General features: G+C 38.6%; 1 protein-coding gene across 1 annotated transcript; it reads right to left on the minus strand.

Moving 5' to 3' along the window:
* Positions 1-8,454: 8,454 nt before the first annotated feature.
* Positions 8,455-15,073, minus strand: LOC148215308 (vomeronasal type-2 receptor 26-like). The gene is made up of 6 exons (XM_088144129.1): positions 14,889-15,073; positions 13,983-14,268; positions 12,517-13,368; positions 10,613-10,840; positions 9,447-9,573; positions 8,455-9,356 (listed from the first exon to the last, which is right to left on the minus strand). Exons 1-6 carry the CDS (start codon positions 15,071-15,073, stop codon positions 8,455-8,457), a joined length of 2,580 nt encoding a protein of 859 aa, XP_088000255.1.
* Positions 15,074-23,801: the final 8,728 nt, after the last annotated feature.

The raw sequence follows: 23,801 nt of genomic DNA on the forward strand, positions 1-23,801 counted from the left end.
TAATGTTAACAGTGACTCTATGAATGCTAACTTCTTCCATGAAACTCTTCTCTCTGTATACAAATTCCCCTGTTGGCAACATGATCTTTGAATGTCTCCAGGTAGCTCAGACTGACCTAACTTCTTCAGGTGTTTTTCAGACTGAAACAGAGAGTGCAACATACTATCGAATCAACTCACAGAGCTTTGGGGCTTCCAGCCATGGGCTATTATGTCACGGGGAATGTTAATAGCATCCTTCAGGGTCAATTCATCCTTTTGCTCTGGAGTCCCATAGGATCTGGAAGAGACAAACTGGCTAATTTCATAATGGTAGTGAGAGAGACACCCAGCTAAAGATTTTCAACATTCACAATACCAAAGTTAAATTGTCAGGCCTCCTGAGGTAGGAAGGGATGAGCCACAAGGAAAGTGTGAAAATCTTTATATTCCTAAATAAAGTTACAATCTGATGTAGATATATGGATAGCTAAAGTCATTGAGATAGATAAATAGATATTATAGATCATTTTGATTTCACTATTTCATTACTTTATTACTTTATTTATTGTTTTAGTCAGTTACCTATTGGTGACTTAAATTCAGTTTTGACTCTTGTCAACCACCTAGATAAATCCCTGCAGTTTTCCTTGCAAGATTTTGGGAAGAGGTTTGCCGTTACTTTTTTTTTTCCTAGAGATAAGGGTGAGTGCCTGGACCTAGTTCATCCATGTTCTCCTGGTTTCAAGTGTGGTCTCTTGACCATTACACCAAATTCTCAGATAGAGAGAGAGAGAGAGAGAATAAAGGTGGGATTGACGTAGCACAAAACATGCTGAGACAAAGACAGGTTCAGTGGTGGATGGATACATATTTCCATGCAAACACAAAGACAAACAAGTAGGACAATAGGTTAATACTTGGAATAATCAGATTAAATCCTGGTATCATTCTTTGCCCCTTCATGGATCACTGCCTTGTCGTGGCGAAGGGGCTTGCGTAACTCAGTGAAGCCATGAGCTATACCGTGCAGGGCCACCCAAGACGGACAGGTCATGACAGAGAGTTCTGACAAAATGTGGTCCACTGGAGAAGGAAATGGCAAACCACTCCAGTATCCTTGCCAAGAAAACCCCATGGACAATGTTAAAAGGCTAAAAGATATGATGCTGGAAGATGAGCCCCTCAGGTCGGAAGGTGTCCAATATGCTACTGGGGAAGAGCGGAGGGCATTTCCAAGTAGCTCCAGAAAGAGTGAAGCGGCTGGGCCAAAGCCGAAAGGACGTTCAGCTGTGGATGTATCTGGAAGCGAAAAGAAGGTCCGATGCTGTAAAGAACAATATTGTATAGGTACCTGGAATGTAAGATCTATGAACCAAGGCAAGCTGGATGTGGTCAAACATGAGATGACAAGATTGAACGTCGACATCTTGGGAATCAGCGAACTGAAATGGACGGGAATGGGTGAATTTAATTCAGGTGACCATTATATCTACTACTGTGGGTAAGAAACCCTTAGAAGAAATGGAGTTGCACTCATAGTGAATAAGAGAGTGGGAAAGGCAGTAATGGGGTACAACGACAGAATGATCTCAGTGCGTATCCAAGGCAAGCCATTCAATATCACAGTCATCCAAGTCTATGCCCCAACCACTGATGCTGAAGAAGCTGAAGTTGACCGCTTCTATGAAGACCTACAACACCTTCTAGAACTAGCACCAAAAAAAGATGTCATTTTCATCATAGGGGATTGGAATGCTAAAGTAGGAAGTCAAGGAGTAATCGGAATAACAGGCAAGTTTGGCCTTGGAGCACAAAATGAAGCAGGGCAAAGGCTAATAGAGTTCTGTCAAGAGAACAAGCTAGTCATAGCAAACACTCTTTTCCAACAACACAAGAGACGACTCTACACATGGACATCACCAGATGGTCAATACCGAAACCTGATTGATTACATACTTTGCAGCCAAAGATGGAGAAGCTCTATACAGACAGCAAAAACAAGACCAGGAGCTGACTGTGGCTCAGATCATGAGCTTCTTACTGCAAAATTTAGGCTTAAATTGAAGAATGTAGGGAAAACCACTAGACCACTCAGGTATGACTTAGATCATATTCCTTGTGAGTACACAGTGAAGGTGATGAATAGATTTAGAGGATTAGATTTGGTAGACAGAGTGCCTGAAGAACTATGGACGGAGGTCCGTAACATTGTACAGGAGGCAGCAACTAAAACCATCCCAAAGAAAAAGAAATGCAAGAAAGCAAAATGGCTGTCTGATGAGGCTTTACAAATAGCTGTGGAAAGAAGGAATGCGAAAAGCAAGGGTGAAAGGGAAAGATATAAGCAACTGAATGCAGATTTCCAGAGAATAGCCAGGAGAGATAAGAAGGCCTTCTTAAATGAACAATGCAAAGAAATTGAGGAAAACAATAGAATGGGGAAGACTAGAGATCTCTTCAAGAAAATTGGAGATATGAAAGGAACGTTTAGTGCAAAGATGGGCATGATAAAGGACAAAAAAGGCAGGGACCTAACAGAAGCAGAAGAGATTAAGAAGAGGTGGCAAGAATACACAGAAGAACTATACAAGAAAGATCTTAATGTCCCTGATGTCCACGCTGGTGTGATCACTGACCTTGAGCCAGACATCCTAGAGAGTGAAGTCGAGTGGGCCTTAGGAAGCATTGCTAACAACAAAGCTAGTGGAGATGACAGTATTCCAGCTGAGTTATTTAAAATCCTAAAAGATGATGCTGTTAAAGTGCTGCACTCAATATGCCACCAAGTTTGGAAAACGCAACAGTGGCCACGGGATTGGAAAAGGTCAGTTTACGTTCCAATTCCAAAGAAGGGCAATGCCAAAGAATGCTCAAACTATTGCACAATTGCACTCATTTCACATGCTAGCAAGGTTATGATCAAAATCCTACAAGCTAGCCTTCAGCAGTACGTGAACCGAGAACTACCGGATGTACAAGGTGGGTTTCGAAGAGGCAGAGGAACTAGAGATCAAATTGCCAACATTCGCTGGATCATGGAGAAAGCACGAGAATTCCAGAAAAAGATCTACTTCTGCTTCATTGACTATGCAAAAGCCTTTGATTGTGTGGATCACAACAAACTGTGGCAAATTCTTAAAGAGATGGGGGTACCAGACCATCTTACCTGTCTCCTGAGAAATCTGTATGCAGGCCAAGAAGCAACAGTTAGAACCGGTCACGGAACAACTGATTGGTTCAAAATAGGGAAAGGTGTACGACAAGGCTGTATACTGTCACCCTGCTTATTTAACCTATATGCAGAGTACATCATGAGAAATGCCAGGCTGGAAGAATCACAAGCCGGAATTAGGATTGCAGGGAGAATCATCAACAACCTCAGATATGCGGACGATACCACCCTAATGGCAGAAAGTGAAGAAGAACTAAAGAGCCTCTTGAGGAGGGTGAAAGAGGAGAGTGCAAAAGCTGGCTTGAAACTCAACATTAAAAAAACTAAGATCATGGCATCTGGACCCATCAATTCCTGGCAAATAGAAGGGGTAGAAATGGAAGCAGTAACAGACTTCATTTATTTGGGCTCCAAGATCACCGCAGACGGAGACTGCAGCCATGAAATTAAAAGACGCTTGCTCCTTGGGAGGAAAGCTATGGCAAGCCTAGATAGCATATTAAAAAGCAGAGACGTCACCTTGCCGACAAAGATCCGCATAGTCAAAGCTATGGTTTTTCCAGTAGTAATGTATGGCTGTGAGAGCTGGACCATAAAAAGGCCGAGCGCCGAAGAATTGATGCCTTTGAACTGTGGTGCTGGAGAAGACTCTTAAGAGTCCCCTGGACTGCTAGGAGGTCAAACCAGTCAATCTTAAAGGAAATCAACCCTGATTGCTCATTGGAAGGATCGATAATGAAGCTCAAGCTCAGATATTTTGGCCACCTAATGCGAAGAGAGATCTCTTTGGAGAAGACCCTGATGCTGGGAAAGATTGAAGGCAAAAGGAGAAGAGGACGGCAGAGGATGAGATGGTTAGATAGCATCACTGAAGCAATGAGCATGAAACTGAGCAAACTCAGGGAGGCAGTGAAGGACAGGAAGGCCTGGCGCAATATGGTTCATGGGGTCACGAAGAGTCGGACACGACTTAACGACTAAACAACAACAAAAATCATTCTTTGTGATTATAAGTAGGAAATAAGTTTACAGTTGTTGTAAATGGTACCTGGCTATTTTTTGATGACAAAGAATTTGAATAAACCTGTTTCAACATCCTACATTTGACCAGAAAATAAACTTTGTGAACAATTATTTATTTATTTAATTCAAATCAGAGATATCCAATTATAAGTAATGATCCACTTAATGGGGAAAAAAAAGAGACATGTTAGAACTATCCATTTGGAAACATAGCTAATGGGAGTAGCCATCACAGATTGAATAGGAAGCCATTCTCTTCCAGATCACCCCTGTTGGATGAAAGATGGGCATGGAATGGCTGAGAGGTCATGGAAATTATGGCCTATGGATCAAAACTCAATGTCACCCTTTATTATATGAAGGTATTATGGAATATAGTTGATTGAAAGTAACATTCACAGGAAACCATTTCTATCTTGGTCTCATCTCCAAAACTGGAGCAAAACTTTCAGTTTCCAGATGTCATCCAAATGAAATCTGTCAGTGACGGTCTACCACACTGTACTATTTCACAGCACAAAAAGAGACAGAAGACAGGTTAGTGAATTCAGCTCTTCATTCAACTCCTCTTCATGCTTTCTCTCCAATGACAGGCTCTAGCTTCTATTATCGTCCAGTTGGCTTCGTCTTCAGGGATAGGGTGCTTGACAGGCTTCAGCAATTCCTTAACCTGCACCTAGGGCTGCTATTTTAATTCTTCTTGAGTAGAACAGTTAGATTTGGAATTCAAGGTTATAGGCCTGTTTTTTCCTCATGGATGTAACATGTTAATAACCATTAATGAAATAAGATATGTCTTGCTGTGGGGAATGAACTGTCTGATGCATGAGTGAAAACTGGAAGAGAAGGAAAGGACTCTTGATGAAAGAGCCAGAGATATGTGTATGTTCTGACCAATAGATATACCTAAGTTCAGATCAATAAATACACCTCAGCTCTGACTCTATCGTGGGCAGAGGGCGATCAATCAGATTAGGAAGGGAAATTAATAATTCCATTTCATTTCTCTTGTTGAAATAACTAGCCTTGCTCATCCTTTTCTCTATTGTACGCTAACTACTCACTACTTGTGCCCTACTCACTAAAGCTAGAGCTGAAAATCCTCAGGATTCTGGCTCACTTCAAGACTCAAGACATGACATCCTAGTTCTCCGAGAAAGACATAATGGCATGTGGGAGTGACTTTGGGAGACAGGGAGAAGAGACACAGCCAAGGGGTAAAAGGCCAGATAAAAGGCAGCTTAGCCCACAGCAGGAATGTAGGTGTGGCAAGGGGGATGGGGGGAGAAATATACTTTCAGATTTGCAAGATTCTGTTAATGTAGCCTTACAATAAACTAGAAATAGCTCAGCTGTGTGGGTTCCCTGTCTGGTCTACCTCACAAGGCTGACACGCTCCTTCCTAGAAAACAGGTTGCATTTCTCTCCTCCCTCAAAACAAACAAACAAAAAAGTTACACTTCCCTCTTCCATGAAAAAAAAGATTGCATTTCCCTCTTCCCTCCAAAAACAATTTAAATAATATCTGTTGAGTTTTGGGCTGCATAAGGTCCATGATGGTTGTTAAATTTACAATAATTTCAGTTTTAACATTAATAAAAATTAAACAGTTTAATCCATTCAGAATACATCCAGAATAGAAGGAAAAAATGGGGAAAAACCCAGTTATGTGGGATTGCATCAAATGCCACTTTCAGAGCTATAAAAACAGCATAGAGAACACCTCCAAGAAGGTTAGAATACTGCACAAAGAGGTGGCGAAGAGCAATGTACTGATCTGGAATAGACGCTGACCTAAAACTGGCTTGCTTCTTTCCTGAAATTCTTTCCTGGATCATCCAATCAGTGAGCTTATAAAAATATGTTTAGCATAGAATTTGCTAATTATGGTTAGTAAGCTGAAAGGATGCCAGCTAGCTGAACTGGATGTGTCACCTTTTTTGTATATTGGCATACTAACAGAATTGGTCTATTCCTTGGTGATCTGCAGAGAGGCGTTAATGTTATTGATTAAGGGGGACAAAACTGTAGCCCACTAATCAGGTTTTTCTTTTAACATTTGTGGGATGTTCAAGTCCCCTCCAGGAACTTTGCCCCCCCTTTTTTTTCACAAGTTGGTCTGCAGTAGCAACATTCTTCATCCTTCTTTCTTTAACTTCTAACTCTCTTTTTGCTACCTAAAATCACTGATTATCTGCTTTCCTGCCCTCCTAAATTGGCAAGATGGGGACAGGGAAAAAGAAAGGCACTCAATCGAACTAATGTCAGTGAAATCTTGTAGTTTTTAAACTTCAGAAGATTCACAGTTAGGGATCCCAGATATCTGAACAGGCAAAGGAGGACATGGACAATTGGAAAGGAGAACAAATGGGGGAAAGGAGGACACATTAACTCTTTAATTTTATTGCAATCCACAATAAAAATTACTGCAAAAATTGCCAAAAAATATTATTTAGGCCTCAACATACATTAAACTCCTTTTTCCAGCATCACAAAGACTGGTTTTCCAGTTACAATATTTTTCCAATAAATCTTTATTTTCAGGAACTTATGCTAGCAATAATCTAGAATGGACGACTTGCTTTTCAATTTTTATCATAAAAAGATATTATCAGTCACGTGATGTACAGGCTACAGTGATCATAGATTTGAAGGGGCTGGATTGAAGTTGATTGCTGGAATCAGGAAATACAGGTAGTCCTCATTTAGCTACCACAACTGAGACTGGCATCTTGGTTGTTAAGTAAAGCGGTCACTAAGTAAGACTGTGACTGTTATTATGATCTTACCTCAGTTTTCCTTCGCTTTACAAACCTGAAAAGGTCATAAATGCAAGGATTGGTTGTAATAACACTCTTTCATCACTGTCATAAATGAGGCAGTCACTAAATGAGGACTACCTGTGAATTAAATAACTAGGCTGTCAATTTAGGCTGTCAAGTCTGTTGACAGAAAAAGGGAAATAGTTACTTGCTAAAGAAAAAGTTACTTGCAAACTTTATCACAAGTATAAACACATCTGGTAGCTATTAACCCCTATAAGATTACAAACAAATATCTCTTCTTCCCCTAACCCATTCCTTATTTATAAACAAATCCAGAAGACATCAGCTTTTCAAGACTGGTATCAGCAAAAGGTCCATAAGGGGTTGCTAGAACTTTATAAGAAGATGCCTTATTTTAACCTTGATCAAATAAGCCAACTTTCCTTCCATTTACTTCTAAAAAACTAAATCTTTAATTCATTGAAATAGAGTTGTAGGATTTAATCAGACTTCAATTCATTTTGTCCTATCACAAAAGTTTCTTTGGGGCTTTAACAAGCCTCTTTTCTAAATCAGGTAAAAAGACATTATCCAGGCCATTTTCTGTCTTTATCATTTGTATTTTCCCTTTAATTTTTAAAACTACAGAAAGCTTCTTTTGTATATCCAGTAAATAGTCCTTATCTGGGATGTTCTCTTGGTCTCTCATTTGTATTTCCACTCTAAATGCCTTCCCTGTCTTGTAACCCACACTTTTTTTTTAAACCAATCTTTCTGATTCTACGATTTTTGCATCAAGTATGATTTGTTTCACATCTGTGATTTCTTCATTAATATTTCTTAAACATAGTCTATCCATAAAACAGACATCGTTACTGATATTATGGATATTATGGCTACTACTTTCTGGCCTCATTCTTTGAAGATCTCCTTTAATATTTCAAATGTTACAATGCTTTTTGTTATTTTGTATATTGCAATACAGATCAAAATGAAAAGCACATTGATACTTTTTTTCCCCTTTTTGCCTGGAATCTTTAGTCCCCTCTAGTGTCAAATTTAAATCATAAAGTCTCTCATCTCTGTTATAACTTACAGTACATGAACTAATTTTGGTTCCCACCAAAACCTCATTATTTTGTATAGCTGGTTCCAAAATCGTATGATACAAGTTTCAATGTTAAAAATGTGTAAGGACCCTTAACCTGTTTATAACTTTCTTTGTTCAAAATCTTATTTAGCTTTTTGTGTTTATTACAAATCCTTCAAGTTCTTAAACTTATAGTTAATTTTTCTTTTGTTCAGAAATGAAGATAGATTCACTAGATGGCTTTTCAAACTTGTGGTTCTGCAAATCTCTCATAGATTTCAGATGGTTAGATAAGCAATTTCCAAAAGAGATAAGAAAGTGAGGTTAGCAAACTTAGTGCCCTTTAAAAGGCTCTACCATGGTTGTTAGCCTGATAACTGATGCCTTTGTATCCCAGTACTCAAATCTAAACAGACAGATTTTTAAAATGTTCTTTTCATTAGCTGATGCTTATGGTTCAGTTCGGGTCTTACCACAATGATAAAACACTTGGGAAAAAAGATACACACCAGTAAGCCAGCACTGGAAGAGATCATGGAGAAGACCTCCACAGCCAACATATATTTTCCTCTGGTGCTTAGATAGGTTGGAACAAAGCACAGCCAAACACTGCAGAAGACCAACATGCTGAAGGTGATGAATTTGGCTTCATTGAAACTGTCAGGTAACTTCCTAGCTAGAAAAGCAGCAGAGAAGCTGACCACGGCCAGGAAACCCATAAAGCCCAAGACACAGTAGAACATGGTAACTGACCCCTCACTGCACTCCATGATGACTTCTTCAGACATTGAGTGCACATCAAAATCTGGGTATGGTGGGGAAGTTGTCAACCATGCAGCACAAAAGCTGGATTGAACAAGGGAACAGGAAAGAAGAATGAAACTGACCATTCTTCCACCCACCCACTTCCTCAATCTGGAACCAGGTTTGATGGCCATGAATGCTAGAACCACAACAAAGGTTTTGGCCAACACACAAGAAACTGCCACAGAGAAGATGAGGCCAAAAGCTGGTTGTCGAAGAAGACACATAATTTTATTAGGTCTCCCAATAAATAGAAACACACAAAGGAAAGAGAGGAGGAGGGAAACAAGGAGAGTGTAGGTGAGATTCTGGTTGTTGGCTTTGACAATGGGAGTCTCTCTGTGTTTAATGAAGATTGTGAGCATCAGGTTTGTCATTAAAGAAAAACAAAGAGAAAGAACAGTGAGACTAATTCCCACGGGCTCTTCATAGGACAAAAAGGTGATCCGCTTTTGAACACATTTATTTCTGTTGGGGTTTGGATGATGATCTTCTGGACATAGAGAGCAGTCATCCATGTCTGAAAAAGAACACAACATGGGTGGGGATAATGCTTATACACAGTCTTGTATCTAATAGCTTAGTCCTATTGTATTTGGCATCTTCCTACCCTTCTCCTTTGATATTTTCCCCTCTGGACATGGAAGACAATCATAGCAGCAAAATGGCTCCCCTTCTTTCTTGGCCTTGCTGTATCCTGCCTGACAAGGATCACTGCACAAAGAAAAAGGTGATGCCTATCCATAAATAAAAAATAGTATTTTAGGATATAGAGGGGAAAGGAAGTGCTTGGAGAGATACTGTTACTGGGTAATCAACAAATTAAAGAGGAATTGATAAGCAAGCTTGAAGTAGTATAAAGACATCCATTTGAGATGTAATTGATCTGCAAGTGAGTCATTAAATATCTACAAAAAGTGACAATAATACAACAAAAAAGATGAAGAACCTGCATACCATTATACTAATTGTAAGTAGTCACAAATCTATATATATATTTAACTAATGCAACTATTATTCAGATGCATACAGTATATATTTCCAATACATTTATATGACTATCACTTTTTAACCTCTTATATTTTGTACAGATGAGTCCCAAATTTCATTATATTTAACCATGCAAAATTTATGTCTGTAGGGAATGTGCTCGTAAGTGGCAAGCACAATCAGGTCTTCAATCCACTGAGTGAATTGGGCCATACATTTATCTTTCAAATGCTGCAATATTAGTCTTTTCAATGACCATACCCCAGTGTTTTGTTTTTCTTTTTTCTTTTTTCTTATTAATTAGAAAGCAATTACAAAAATTACAAAAAACAAAAAACAAACAAACTGGGGAGAGATGGTTCTTTAAGTAACCTGGTCCTAACCCATGAAAGGCTTTACAGGTAACAACCAGCACCTTGAATTGCACCCAGCAGCAAACTGGCAACCAATGAAGCTCACAGAGTAATGGTGTTACATATGCTGAATAACCGGTGCCAGTTACTACCCATGCTAAAGCATTCTGCACCCGTTGAAGCTTCTAAATTCTACTCAAATGCACCCCCATGTATAGCTCATTGGTGTAATCCAAGGTCATGCGGGCATGAGTAACAGTGACAAATATTTCTATACAAAATATTTGAAATGTAAGCAATCATACTGAGTTTTTCCCCTTTCCCTGGGGATTTGTACATAGCTCAGAGATGATGCTATGAAACTTGCGCAAATAGAGAGATTTTTTTATGCTACATAAATGAAGGCAGACCAGTCCAGATCCATACATCTAACCTGATCAAATCCTTCTGGCCATGTGATGGAATCCACAGAGATATTGAAGAACTTGTCTGGCGGAGCTGTGGGATCTATCGCTCCAACTTTGACCCGAAGAAAGGACTGGTTTGGGAAGGTGATCCAGTTGATAATATCAAATCCACCAATGAATTGTCCATTTTTATCAAAGGAGATCCTTTCACCAACACTGTTGTTGAGTGAGACACTTCTCAGAAAGGAATGAAGCTAAATATGGAGGCAGAAAGAGAGAAGGGGAGGGAGGGAGGGAGGGAAGGAACATTCATACTGGATATCCCTTTGTTTATTTGTTTGTTTTTTGGTTGTAGACTACCACCAAAGAAATAATATAACAATCATACAAAAACAGAAGTAGCAGAAGTAAAATATCGTATTTATAAAATTAAATCAAAATGTATAAACATAAAATTACAAAATAAAAACTAAAACCAGTGAAAAATGTCTAAAATAATAATTTATAGTTAAATGCTATGCATATTGAAGCTAGATGACCACAGATAAACATATAAGAAATTCTAGGATATATAAGGCTATAAGAGTTTAAAATTATCCTTACTTGTAATGAGACTTATCCTTGCTGTAGCCCTATTTGGGTTTGATTAGAATTTTTGCAATTATAGTGCAAAATCTGGAAGTGAGATAATACCAAGATAAAACTAATATCTGGAAGCTTCAACTGGTGCAAAATGCAGCAGCATGGATAGTTATGTGTGCCCTTAGGGTGGTACATGTTATACCTCTGCTCCGCAAGCTGCATTGGTTGCCAGTTTCCTTCCTGGTTCAATTCAAGGTGCGGATTTTGATCCTTGAAGCCCTCAGGGGCCAGGTTACCTGAAGGACTACTTCTCCTCAATTATATCTGCCCATTCCATCAGGTCTGGCAGAGAATTATGTTTGGCAGGTCCCAGGAGGTGGGCCTTCTATGCTGTGGCTCCCGCCTTGTGGAATCTTCTGCCCCAAAAGTGAGATTAGCTCCATTCGTCTTAAAATTCCATAAGTCCCTCAAGACCTGGTTGTGTGATCGGGCCTGGGGGTCCCAGGGGACAGTGGAGATTTTGCAATGGCTCCCTTATTAATTTTATTGCCTCCTGTTTTATGTGATTTTATAGTTTTTTATCTGTAATTGTTTTTATGTATTTATTCTTTTTAATTGTTGTACGCTGCCCAGAGTCACTTTGTCTGAGATGGGTGGCTATATAAATACAATGAATGAATGAATGAATGAATGAATGAATGAATGAATGAATGAATGAATGAATATAGAAGAGTAGCAGTTAGTCAAATATATTATAATAATGACAATAGAAAATATAAAAGGAGCACATCCAATATATTTTCTGTTTCATTTTAGAGTGACAACATTGTATAATGGATTTTAGTTACACAAAAACAAACTCTCTTTTAATTTTCAAAAATATCTTCCAAGCATAGAGTAAGTCCAACAGTTGGAAGTGAGCAGAACGGCAATGCAGGTGTGCCTTAATAGAAGGTCCATGAAGAGGTCCATGAGGAACATCGTCATCAGGAAATGCCTTCAAAAGTGAGCATTATGGTACTTCGAACAATCAAAGTATCTACAACAAAATGCTTCCATGTTTCAGCACATTCTGTGGAGAGAATGGACCACTTCCTTCCTTTACTTATAGGCAATTAGCTGATCGATAAAACCATATTCTAAAGGATGGGGCTATAATTTAGTAGAATACCTATTTAAAATTTTAATGTGAGGATATATATATTTCAGTTGAGTAAGTCATTAGTACATTTTACTTTTTGACCTAATGTCAGTGCCCTTAGAGAATATTGTTTCTTAGAGTTTATGGACAGATGTTGCAACTGCAGTTATGGTGAAGCTTTTTGCATTTCTCTGCTTAAGATCTTACCTGCCACAACACTTGATTATAAAATTGTTGCCTTCCTTCTTTCACTGATGTTCCTTGTCTGGACTTAGATAAATACAGAGATTGCAAAGCATGAGCCACAGCATAGACTGCATTGTAAATATTGTAGCTCTGGCCACTCATGCGTGTTTCAAACACAGATGTAGGGAGGGCTTCAAGCCTCTCCTGTCCAGTACATTTTCTCTCAGACTTCTCTGTTTCAGAGTTGGAAAACAAACAGTCAAATGCCTGTTCCCAGAAATCTTTCCTAAAATGATCGTCCTGGTTGTTGGTTGGATTTAGGTTTGCAATAAATTCCTGGAAGTCTTGTATCGCCTTTACATTAACTGCAAAAGATAAAGCACCATGAAGGAAATGGATGTCCCAAGATTTATGAAAGGAATTTGAAGTGTAATCTGTCTGAGCTGCTATAACCCAGATTTTTATTTTCATTGGTATATCCTCCACTTCGGACAATTGCAGGTACGTTCTCAGAAAATTTATGGACCTACTTTCACCATATAAGACTATGACATTGGCTGTGCTGTTCATGAGAAGGTGGTATATTTGGACTCCTTCACCTATTACTTCATTAAAATCAATGTAAAAAGCTACATTTGGGAACTCTGCTATGAAATCAAAGCAGATGCCATTCGTGGACAACATGGGGAGCACATCCTGTACAAATTTCTCTCCATTGTCATCATTCACAGCCACAACACCAATCCACGTCCACCTTAAATAGAGCAATAGCTGGAGGAGGCCCTTATGTTGGTGGGATTCATCTGGAAACATTTGTTGGAAGAAAACTGCTTGAGTCTCTTTATCCATGACTGGAACAAAGCCATATGTCAACTAAAGAAATCAAAAAGATATGAAATAGAAAAAGTCCATGTGAGCCTCTAAATTGTGTGCACACATTTGAGTCTTTGCGTCCCTTTGATTTTATAGACTGAAACATTGTCCAAATAGTTGTGTTTATTTCCAAACCTCTATCCAGGTTTAGGTCTCCTGTGTCAAGAAATATTATTCTTGTAACTTGTAGTATCCTTATAACTCTGTGCTTTTCTCCTGGAGGAATATAGAGAGTTACTAGACTAGAAGTGTAGGAAATTTCCCAAGGCTTAGAAGACAAATGGACCTCACTGCAAGAAGTGAAGGTTCACCAAGTGCTGGGTTCATCCATCCTGAGTTCTTTCTATTAGTTGGCTATATACCTGCAGGCTTATTCTTCTCTCTATCTACCATCTCGATATTATTGGGACTTTTCAGAAAACTTGAATTACAAGAAATGGATGATTGTTTGGTAACTGCGTTCAATTCATTAACATGGATTATCAGCCATCTTTGAAGCTTCCTTGATGAGTATCTATCAAAAGGTTGTATGCAATTTTAACCATGCTCTTTATCATTAAAAGGTAACACTCTAGGCTCTTCAGGGACTGCAACACAGCTTCAACACACCTTACCTGAGGAACTTTGTAGATGCACAGAACAGCTGCCATGTGCAGAGAGATGTCAGGTCCCCCAATGACTGCCGCCAGAGTTTTTGGGACCCCACACTTGTAGTTAGAGATGAATCTACCTTGAGAATAAGGAAGCATCATTGATGCAAAGTAAGTCCAGCTTGGACTGAAGTTGCTGTTATAAATGTGGAAGCCCAGAGTGACGTTGGGCAGGATCTGGGGATTTTCATTGATCTCCTTTAGTGCAAATACTAAGGACAGGATGTGCTGATAATTCTGAAATGATATTCTGTAACAAAAAATAAATAATACATTAAGAAAGGTCTTTTATTGCATTTTCAATCTTTCAGCACAACATTTTGTAGAATATTCTTTAGTATAATACATTTACTCTTCAGGTAGGATCCTGGAAAATGGACAGCAAAATAGTAGCACATACATAACACCCCCAAACCTGGGGTTTCTTGAATGCAAGACAAACCTGCTCTTGAGGCTGGCAGCAGTATTTCTTAATACTTGATATAGGACAAGCATTAAATCCAGCATCTTAAAAATGGCTTAGATCAAGCAAATAGCTACATTTTGGTGCCAGTATTTTCAACTAAAAAAAACTAATCACTGCTAACATAGGTCCCACAGATTTCAGTGCTAGTTATATCTTCCTAAATGTGTTCATATCCACATTCTATATTTAGAGAGAAACAGTTATGATTTGTTCTAATGCAGCTTTGGCCCTTTTTCCACTTTATGTGGAAACTGATATTTAGCTGTGAAATGTATCAAGGTATCCTGTTTCTTAGAACGGTGTTTCTGGAGCTTTTGTTATTATGGCTAAGAGGAAAACATTCTGAGCATCCTGTTATTGAGTAGCAGGCACAGAGCTTGAGAATAAATCAGAGTTGTACTTACAAAAGTCCATCCTGAAGTTCCTGAGAAGGATGTTGACTGAAATCAATGGGATTAGAAAATGTCAAGAACACAGAAAAAATGCCAGCAATGCTAACATCTCCAAGCTGATGATACGTGTGATGAATAGGAAGAGGCTCATCATGGTCACATTGAACCCTAGAATCTTTGCACACCACTTGAGGCATTAATGTTAACAGTGACTCTATGAATGCTAACTTCTTCCATGAAACTCTTTTTTCTATATATGAATGCCCCGGTCTGCAACATGATCCTTGAATTTCTCCAGGTAGCTCAGACTGACCTGACTTCTTCAGGTGTTTTTCAGACTGAAACAGAGAGTGCAACATACTATCGAATCAACTCACAGAGCTTTGGGGCTTCCAGCCATGGGTTGTTATGTCATGGGGAATGTAACAGCATCCTTCAGGATCAATTCATCCTTTTGCCTTGGAGTCCCATAGGATCTGGAAGAGAACAAACTGGCTAATTTCATAATTATAGTGAGAGATACACCTAGCTAAAGATTTTCAACATTCACAACACCAAAGTTAATATGTCAGGCCTCCTGAGGCAGGAAGGGATGAGCCACAAGGAAAGTGTGAAAATCATTATATCCATGGATAAAGTTACAATCTGATGTAAACAGATATTGTAGATAATTTTTATCTCATTATTTCATTATTTCATTTCCTTCCTTCCTTCCTTCCTTCCTTCCTTCCTTCCTTCCTTCCTTCCTTCCTTCCTTCCTTCCTTCCTTCCTTCTTTCTTTCCTTCCTTTCTTTCTTTCTTTCTTTCTTTCTTTCTTTCTTTCTTTCTTTCTTTCTTTTTCTTTCATTTATTTGTGACTTCATGTCAATGTTGGCTCTTGGCAACCTCCTAGATTAATCCCTGCAATTTTGGGAAGGGGTTTTCTATTGCCTCTTTCCTTGGACTGAGGGTGAGTGCCTGGACTGAGGTCATTCATGGCCTCCTGGTTTCAAGTCTGGTGCCTTAACCATTACACCAAACTCTTAGATAGATAGATAGATAGATAGATAGATAGATAGATAGATAGATAGATAGATAGATAGATAGATAGATAGATAGATGAATAGATGAATAGAGGTGGGATGAAGGTAGCACAAAACATGTAGAGACAAAGACAGATTCAGAGCTGGATACAATCTTGCACACACACACACACACACAGAGGTAAACAAATAAGACAATAGGTTAATACTTTTGAAATAATGAAATTAAATCCTTGGTATCAACCTCACTCCTTCTGATTATATGTAGGAAACAAATGTATAGTTGTTGAAACGGTACCTGGCTATTTTTGATGAGAAAGAGTTTGAGTAAACCTGTTTCAACACCCTACATTTGACCAGAAAACAAACTTTGTAAACAGTTATGTGTTTATTTCATTCAAATCAGAGATATTCAATTATAAGTAATGATCCAATTAATAGGAGGAAAAAGACATGCTAGAATTATCCATTTGGAAACATAACTAATGGGATTAGCCATGAGAGGATGAACAAGTAGCCATTCTGTTCCAGATCACCCCTGTTGGATGAAAGATGAGCATGGAAAAATGGAGCAAAACTGTCATAATTTCCAGATGTCATCTCAATATAATCTGTCAGTGAGAGTCTAGCATACTGTACTGTTAAACAGCACCATGAGAGACAGAAGACAGGTTAGTGAATTTAGGTCTTCAATCAACTCCTCTTCATAGTTTCTCTCCAATGACAGGGTCTAACTTCTAGCATCATCCAGTTGGCTTTCGTCTTCACGGCAATTCCTCAATTTGCACCAAGGGCTGAATTTATTTTTAACGCTGCTATTTTAATCCTTCTTGAGTAGAACAATTAGGTTTGAAATTCAAGGTCATAGGTCTGTTCCCCCCCTTCCCAGGGATATAATATGTTAATAACCATTAATGAAATAAGATATGTCTTGCTGTTGTGATGGAAGTGTCCTATGCATGAGTGAAAATTGGGAGAGAAGGAAAGAACTACATACTACTTATTGATGAAAGAACCAGAAATACATGTACGTTCTGACAGATAGATAGATAGATAGATAGATAGATAGATAGATAGATAGATAGATAGTTAGATAGATGTTCTGATCAATAAATATACATCAGCTCTGACTCTTTCATGGGCAGAGGGTGATCAATCGGATTAAGAAGAAAAAATAAATAATTCCATTTCATTTCTCTCCTTGAGGTAACCAGCCTTGCTCATCCTCTTCTCTTCTACAGTATAATACACTAACTCTTCTAGTGCCCTACTCAGTAAAGCTAGAGCTGAAAATTCTCAGGATACTGGCTCATTTCAAGACTCAAGACATGACACCCTAAGACATAATGACTTTCAAAGTCCCCTTTTACAGACTATTACAACCATAGCTCCTCAGCAACACAAGTGGTCCAAAGTAGAGAAAGTCATCCAAGGACTGGAGGAATACCCTGGGGATTACCAAACCAGTTTCTGAACTACTCTCCAACATTACTAAGGTAACAACCCATTTGCAATTGCAAACCAGTCTTTCATTCAGGGTGTGTTGCCAGATATGCACACTAAATAGAAGCCGTTCTGCATTGGAGAAGAGAGTAAGAAGCTCTACTGGAAATGGGTACCCACTTCTGGAAATGGCTGGTAGCAGAAAGGGAAGGGTCAGTGCAAAAGACCCAGACTGACTGTACCAGCCTGTTTGCTTTAGAGATTGAAGAACTCCAGTCCAAATTCTGTTGTAAGAATATATGAACAAATGAAGCCCTGGAAATATTTCACACAATAAAATAAAAGTACAATAAATGCAGATAATATTACATTTTAAAACTAAATAATAATACATTTAGTAAGCAACCACCATAAACCTCCAGGCCTGTGACTTGCAAGAGGCCCGGTAGAGGTTCACCACCTCAGCTTAACTGCAGCAAAACAGGTTAAATTAACTTCTCTCCTCCCTCCAAAAGAGGTTGCATTTCCCTCCTCCCTCAAAAAAAACATTTATTTCCCTCGTCCTTCAAAAAAAGGGTGAAGAAATATCTGTTGCATTTCAGGCTGCACAAGTTTCATGATTGTTGTTAAATTCGCAAAAAAATCAATTTTAAAATTAATAAAAAGTAAACAGTTTAAACCAGTTCAAAATATGTCCAGAGTAAAAGGAAAGAATGGGCAAAAATTAAAGAGAAGGGGTGACCTAAATGCTTTTTGTATAATCCATTTGGTAAATAGTTTCTGGCAAAGATACAAAGTTGGCAGCAAAGAATATTAAATGAATTTAGAATCTTTTTGTAATGATATGTTTTGTAATGATTTTGGATCTATTCAACATTAAAACATAACATTATGTACCTCTTTTTATTTATAACTAGTTCCTATCTAAGTCATATGCATGCACACACACACACACATTGTTGTTGTTTAGTCATTAAGTTGTGTCCGACTCTTCGTGACCCCATGAACCATATTGCGCCAGGCCTTCCTGTCCTTCACTGCCTCCCTGAGTTTGCTCAGTTTCATGCTCATTGCTTCAGTGATGCTATCTAACCATCTCATCCTCTGCCGTCCTCTTCTCCTTTTGCCTTCAATCTTTCCCAGCATCAGGGTCTTCTCCAAAGAGATCTCTCTTCGCATTAGGTGACCAAAGTATCTGAGCTTGAGCTTCATTATCGATCCTTCCAATGAGCAATCAGGGATGATTTCCTTTAAGATTGACTGGTTTGACCTCCTAGCAGTCCAGGGGACTCTCAAGAGTCTTCTCCAGCACCACAGTTCAAAGGCATCAATTCTTCGGCACTCAGCCTTCTTTATGGTCCAGCTCTCACAGCCATACATTACTACTGGAAAAACCATAGCTTTGACTATGCGGATCTTTGTCGGCAAGGTGATGTCTCTGCTTTTTAATATGCTATCTAGGCTTGCCATAGCTTTCCTCCCAAGGAGCAAGCGTCTTTTAATTTCATGGCTGCAGTCTCCGTCTGCGGTGATCTTGGAGCCCAAATAAATGAAGTCTGTTACTGCTTCCATTTCTACCCCTTCTATTTGCCAGGAATTGATGGGTCCAGATGCCATGATCTTAGTTTGTTTAATGTTGAGTTTCAAGCCAGCTTTTGCACTCTCCTCTTTCACCTTCATCAAGAGGCTCTTTAGTTCTTCTTCACTTTCTGCCATTAGGGTGGTATCGTCTGCATATCTGAGGTTGTTGATGATTCTCCCTGCAATCTTAATTCCGGCTTGTGATTCTTCCAGCCTGGCATTTCTCATGATGTACTCTGCATATAGGTTAAATAAGCAGGGTGACAGTATACAGCCTTGTCGTACACCTTTCCCTATTTTGAACCAATCGGTTGTTCCATGACCAGTTCTAACTGTTGCTTCTTGGCCCACATACAGATTTCTCAGGAGACAGGTAAGGTGGTCTGGTACTCCCATCTCTTTAAGAATTTGCCACAGTTTGTTGTGATCCACACAATCAAAGGCTTTTGCATAGTCAATGAAGCAGAAGTAGATATTTTTCTGGAACTCTCATACTTTCTCCATGATCCAGCAAATGTTGGCGATTTGATCTCTAGTTCCTCTGCCTCTTCGAAACCCAGCTTGTACATCCGGTAGTTCTCGGTTCATGTATTGCTGAAGCCTAGCTTGTAGGATTTTGAGCATAACCTTGCTAGCATGTGAAATGAGTGCAATACACACAAACATAAACAAATATTGAAAACAACTTGTCAAATTCATAACAATAGTAATATTACTCTTTTTCTTTTCTATTATTAGTTATATCTGGTCCCTATCTGATTTTAAAGTTTTGATTTATTAAATAAGCAAAAAAATGCATCAACATGGGTGATTTCCTAACTCAATATGCAGTCCACAGGATTCTTATGTACAGTTTAGTGGTCCCCATTTCTGTTTTACTTTGACGCCACTACCCTAGAGGAAACCTTCAATCCTGCTCTTTTCTGTTTGGACAGCTGAACCCCGATTCCACTAGCAGAGCACACTTTTATAATTCTTGATCAATGTGGTCCTTTTGTACATGTGTCTGATACAGGTTGGAAAACTTCTCTGTTAATACATACTTCATGCAATATTATTAAAATATATGGTCATATATTTTACATTGCATCCAATTCAAACAGGGGCAGAAAAAGAAAAACCTATTCATGCCTGCACAAGATACACCCAGAGGAAGAGTCAGGTCCAGAAACTTCTGATTGATGTAGTGATTGTACAAAATTTGGCTAAGGTTCTAGAGACTTCCCAACCTTGCTCCTTTAGTAGGTAGCACATGATTGCCATATAAGAGTAGTCTGAATAGTCTGTAATTAGAGAGGAGGTAAACTCTACCCTCCAAAAGTGATTGATAAGGCATTTCCGAAGTATATGCATTATTGTCTTAATTTCAGAGTCCGAGCAGATACATAGATGCTGTTGGTGAGGAGTACATTGTGTCTGCCCAATAGTACCTTTGAGGGGAGAGCATTCAAACGTGCACATGTGAACTTCCTCTTGTGCTATGTGGCTAATAAATGTTAGAGGTATTGGAGAATTGTAAAAGAGATGTTCATGAGCTCATTGTAGCAGAGATGGGAAGTGGTGGTCCTGTAAGTCAAGATCTAACATTCTCTCCTTGGGCTCCCTCCCGATTCCCTCCAAGCCTATCATGGATACAGACTAGGGGGTGAGCCCACAGTGAGGCAGGTCACCTATTACCTGTTTCTTCCAAGAAGAATGGTATCTATTGGGCTAGTGGGGCTAGTGGGGCTAGTGATTCACTTCCACAACTTTGTTTAAGCAAATGCTTCAATTGTCAGAGTTGTAATCAAGGCTTTATCTGAGATACAGCCGGAGAAGCACTTTAGCAAAAGAATGGGGAACTTGGACTAAGGATCTCAGAAATTTAGATTCTGCACAGATGTCCTTGTTAATGCAACACTCGGCACTCTACAGCAAAACATTTAGTGCTTGGCTTTAAACATTTTAATTGCGGCAGACACATAGTTGGGTTGAATATCTAATAATTGGGTCAGAAGCTGTTTGGGTTCATAAAGAAAGTTTTGAAGAGCGAAGCTTCCTAGAAGAAGATGACTGGAAATAGATGCCAAGATACATGAATCTTCCAGTAGGACACTAATGCTTGGAAACAGACCAATGACAGTATCATCAGCGTGCATCAGAATGAAAATTGGTCTGTTGGCCAGAGAATGGGGATGAAATTCAGCTTTGGTAAGGGGTTGAACAATATTTTTTATGTCAATATTAAATAATAGAGGGTCCAGGATAGACCTCTGGTTAACTCCCTTAGAAGTTGGAATAGGGTCAGTCACTCCATTTATGAAGCATTGCACGTGTGTTGTAGTCTCTTCATATAAGATGTAGGAGTGGCATTTGATGGAAAAAACAGCTAGTATTTGCCACAAGCTTTCATGGGGGAGTGAATCAAGTGCCGCTTTCAGAACTGCAAAGACAGCATAGAGAACACCTCCAAGGGGGTTAGTTTACTGCACAAAGAGGTGGTGAAGAGTGATGTACTGATCTGCAGTAGAAAATGCTGACCTAAAACTGGCTTGCTCCTTTGGTAAGATTCTTTCTTGGACCATCCAATCAGCGAGCTTATAAAAATATGTTTAGCATAGAATTTGCTAATTACACTTAGTAAGCTGAAAGGATGGCAGTTAGCTGAACTCGATGTGTCACCTTTTTTATATATTGGCATATTAATAGAATTGGCCCATTCCTTGCGGATCTGCAGAGACATTTTAACGCTATTGACTAAGGGGGACAAAACTGTAGCCCACTAATCAGGTTTTTCTTTTAGCCTTTGTGGGAGGTTCAAGTTCCCTCCAGGAACTTTGCTCCCCCCCCCCTTTTTTTCCCCCGCAAGTTGGTCTGCAAAAGCAGCATTCTTCATCCTTCTTTCTTTTAACTTCTAACTCTCTTTTTGCTACCTACAATCACTGATTATCTGCTTTCCTGCCCTCTTAAATGGACAAGATGGGGACAGGGAAAAAGAAATGTGCTCAGTCAAACTCATGTCAACGTAGTCTTGCAGTTTTTAAACAGCAGAAGATTCACAGTTAAGGATCCCAGATATCTGAACAGGCAAAGGAGGACATGGACAATGGGAAAGGAGGACAAATGGGGGGAAAGGAGGACACATTAGCTTTTTAAATTTCTTGCTTTCTGTAATAAAAATTACTGCAAAAATTGCTCTCTCTTTCTCTCTCTCTATATATATACAGTACATATTTATACATATATATGTTTATATGTCTGTGTGTGTGTCTGTGTGTGTGTATACAGTGTGTGTGTGTGTGTGTGTGTGTATATATATAAACTATTTTCAATTCCTACACATACATGAAACTATTTTTTCCAGCAACAGAAAGACTGGTTTTCCAATGACAATATTTTTCCAATAAATCTTTATTTTCAGGAGCATATGCTAGCAATAATCTGGAACTGATGACTTGCTTTTCAATTTTCACCATAGAAATGTATAATGAGTCACGTGATCTACAGGCTACAGTGATCATAGATTTCAAGGGGCTGGATTGAAGTTGATTGCTAGAATCAGGAAATAGAGGTAGTCCTCGTTTAACTGCCACAACTGGGGCTGGCAACTTGGTTCTTAAGTAAAGCACGCATTAAGTGAAAAGTGATGTTACTTCACTTATCCTTTCCTTTACAAATATGAAAAGCCCATAAACGCAAGGATTGGTTGTAAAGTTACTGTTTCATCACTATTGTAACTGTGGAAAGTTACTAAATGAGGCAGTCATTAAATGAGGACTACCTGTGGATTAAATAACGTCAATCTAGGCTGTCACATCTGTTGACAGACAAGGGAAATAAAGTTACTTGCACTGTTCATCACAAGTATAAACAAATTTGGCTGCTCTTCACCCCTGTAAGGTTACAAACAGATATCTCTTCTTCCCCTAACCCATTCTTTATTTATAAGCAAATCCAGAAGATATCAGCTTTTCAAGACTGGTATCAGCAAAAGGCCCATAAAGGGTTGCCAGAACTTCATAAATAGATGGCTTATTTCAACCTTGATCAAATAAGCCAACTTTCCTGTCTTTTACTTCTAAAAAACTTTAATTCATTCAAATAGAGTTGTAGGATTTAATCAGTCTTCAATTCTTCTTTGTCCAATCTCAAAGGTTTCTTCGGGCTTTAACCAACGTCTTTTGTAAATCCAATAAAAAGACATTATCCAGGTCATTCTCTTTCTTTATCGTTTGTATTTCCCCTTTAATTTTTTAAAACTTCAGCCAGCTACTTTTGCATATCAAGTAAAGAGTCCTTATCTGGGGCGTTCTCTTGTCCTCTCACTTGTATTTCAATTTTATATACCTTCTCTGTCTTGTAATCCAGATTTTTTAAACCAATCTGATTCTACTATTTTTGTATCAAGCATAATTTGTTTCACATCTGTGATCCCTTCATTAATATCTTGTAAACATAGTCTATCCATAAAAGCAGGCATCATTATTGATATTATTTATATTGTGTTCCCACCAAAACCTCATTATTTTATATAGCTGTTTCCAAAATCTTATAATACAAGTATTAATGTTACAAATTTGTATGGACCATTAACCTATTTATAACTTTCTTTGTTCAAAATCTATTTAGCTTTTTGTGTTTATTTCAAATCCTTCAAGTTCTTAAACTTACAGTTAATGTTTCTTTTGTTCAGAAATGAAGATAGATTCACTAGGTGGCTTTTCAAACTTATGGTTCTGCAGATCTCTAATAGATTTCAGATGGTTAGATAAGCAATTTCCAAAAGAGATTAGAAAGTGAGGTTAGCAAACTTAGTGCCCTTTAAAAGGCTCCATCTTGGTTGTTAACTTCATAACTGATCCCTTTGTCTCCCAGTACTCAAATCTAAACAGACAGATTT

The sequence above is a fragment of the Python bivittatus genome, unplaced genomic scaffold (assembly GCF_059951505.1).
Source record: "Python bivittatus isolate LINGU-HERP-01145 unplaced genomic scaffold, Pbiv_v1 ctg000430_np1212, whole genome shotgun sequence".
Lineage (NCBI taxonomy): Eukaryota > Metazoa > Chordata > Lepidosauria > Squamata > Pythonidae > Python > Python bivittatus.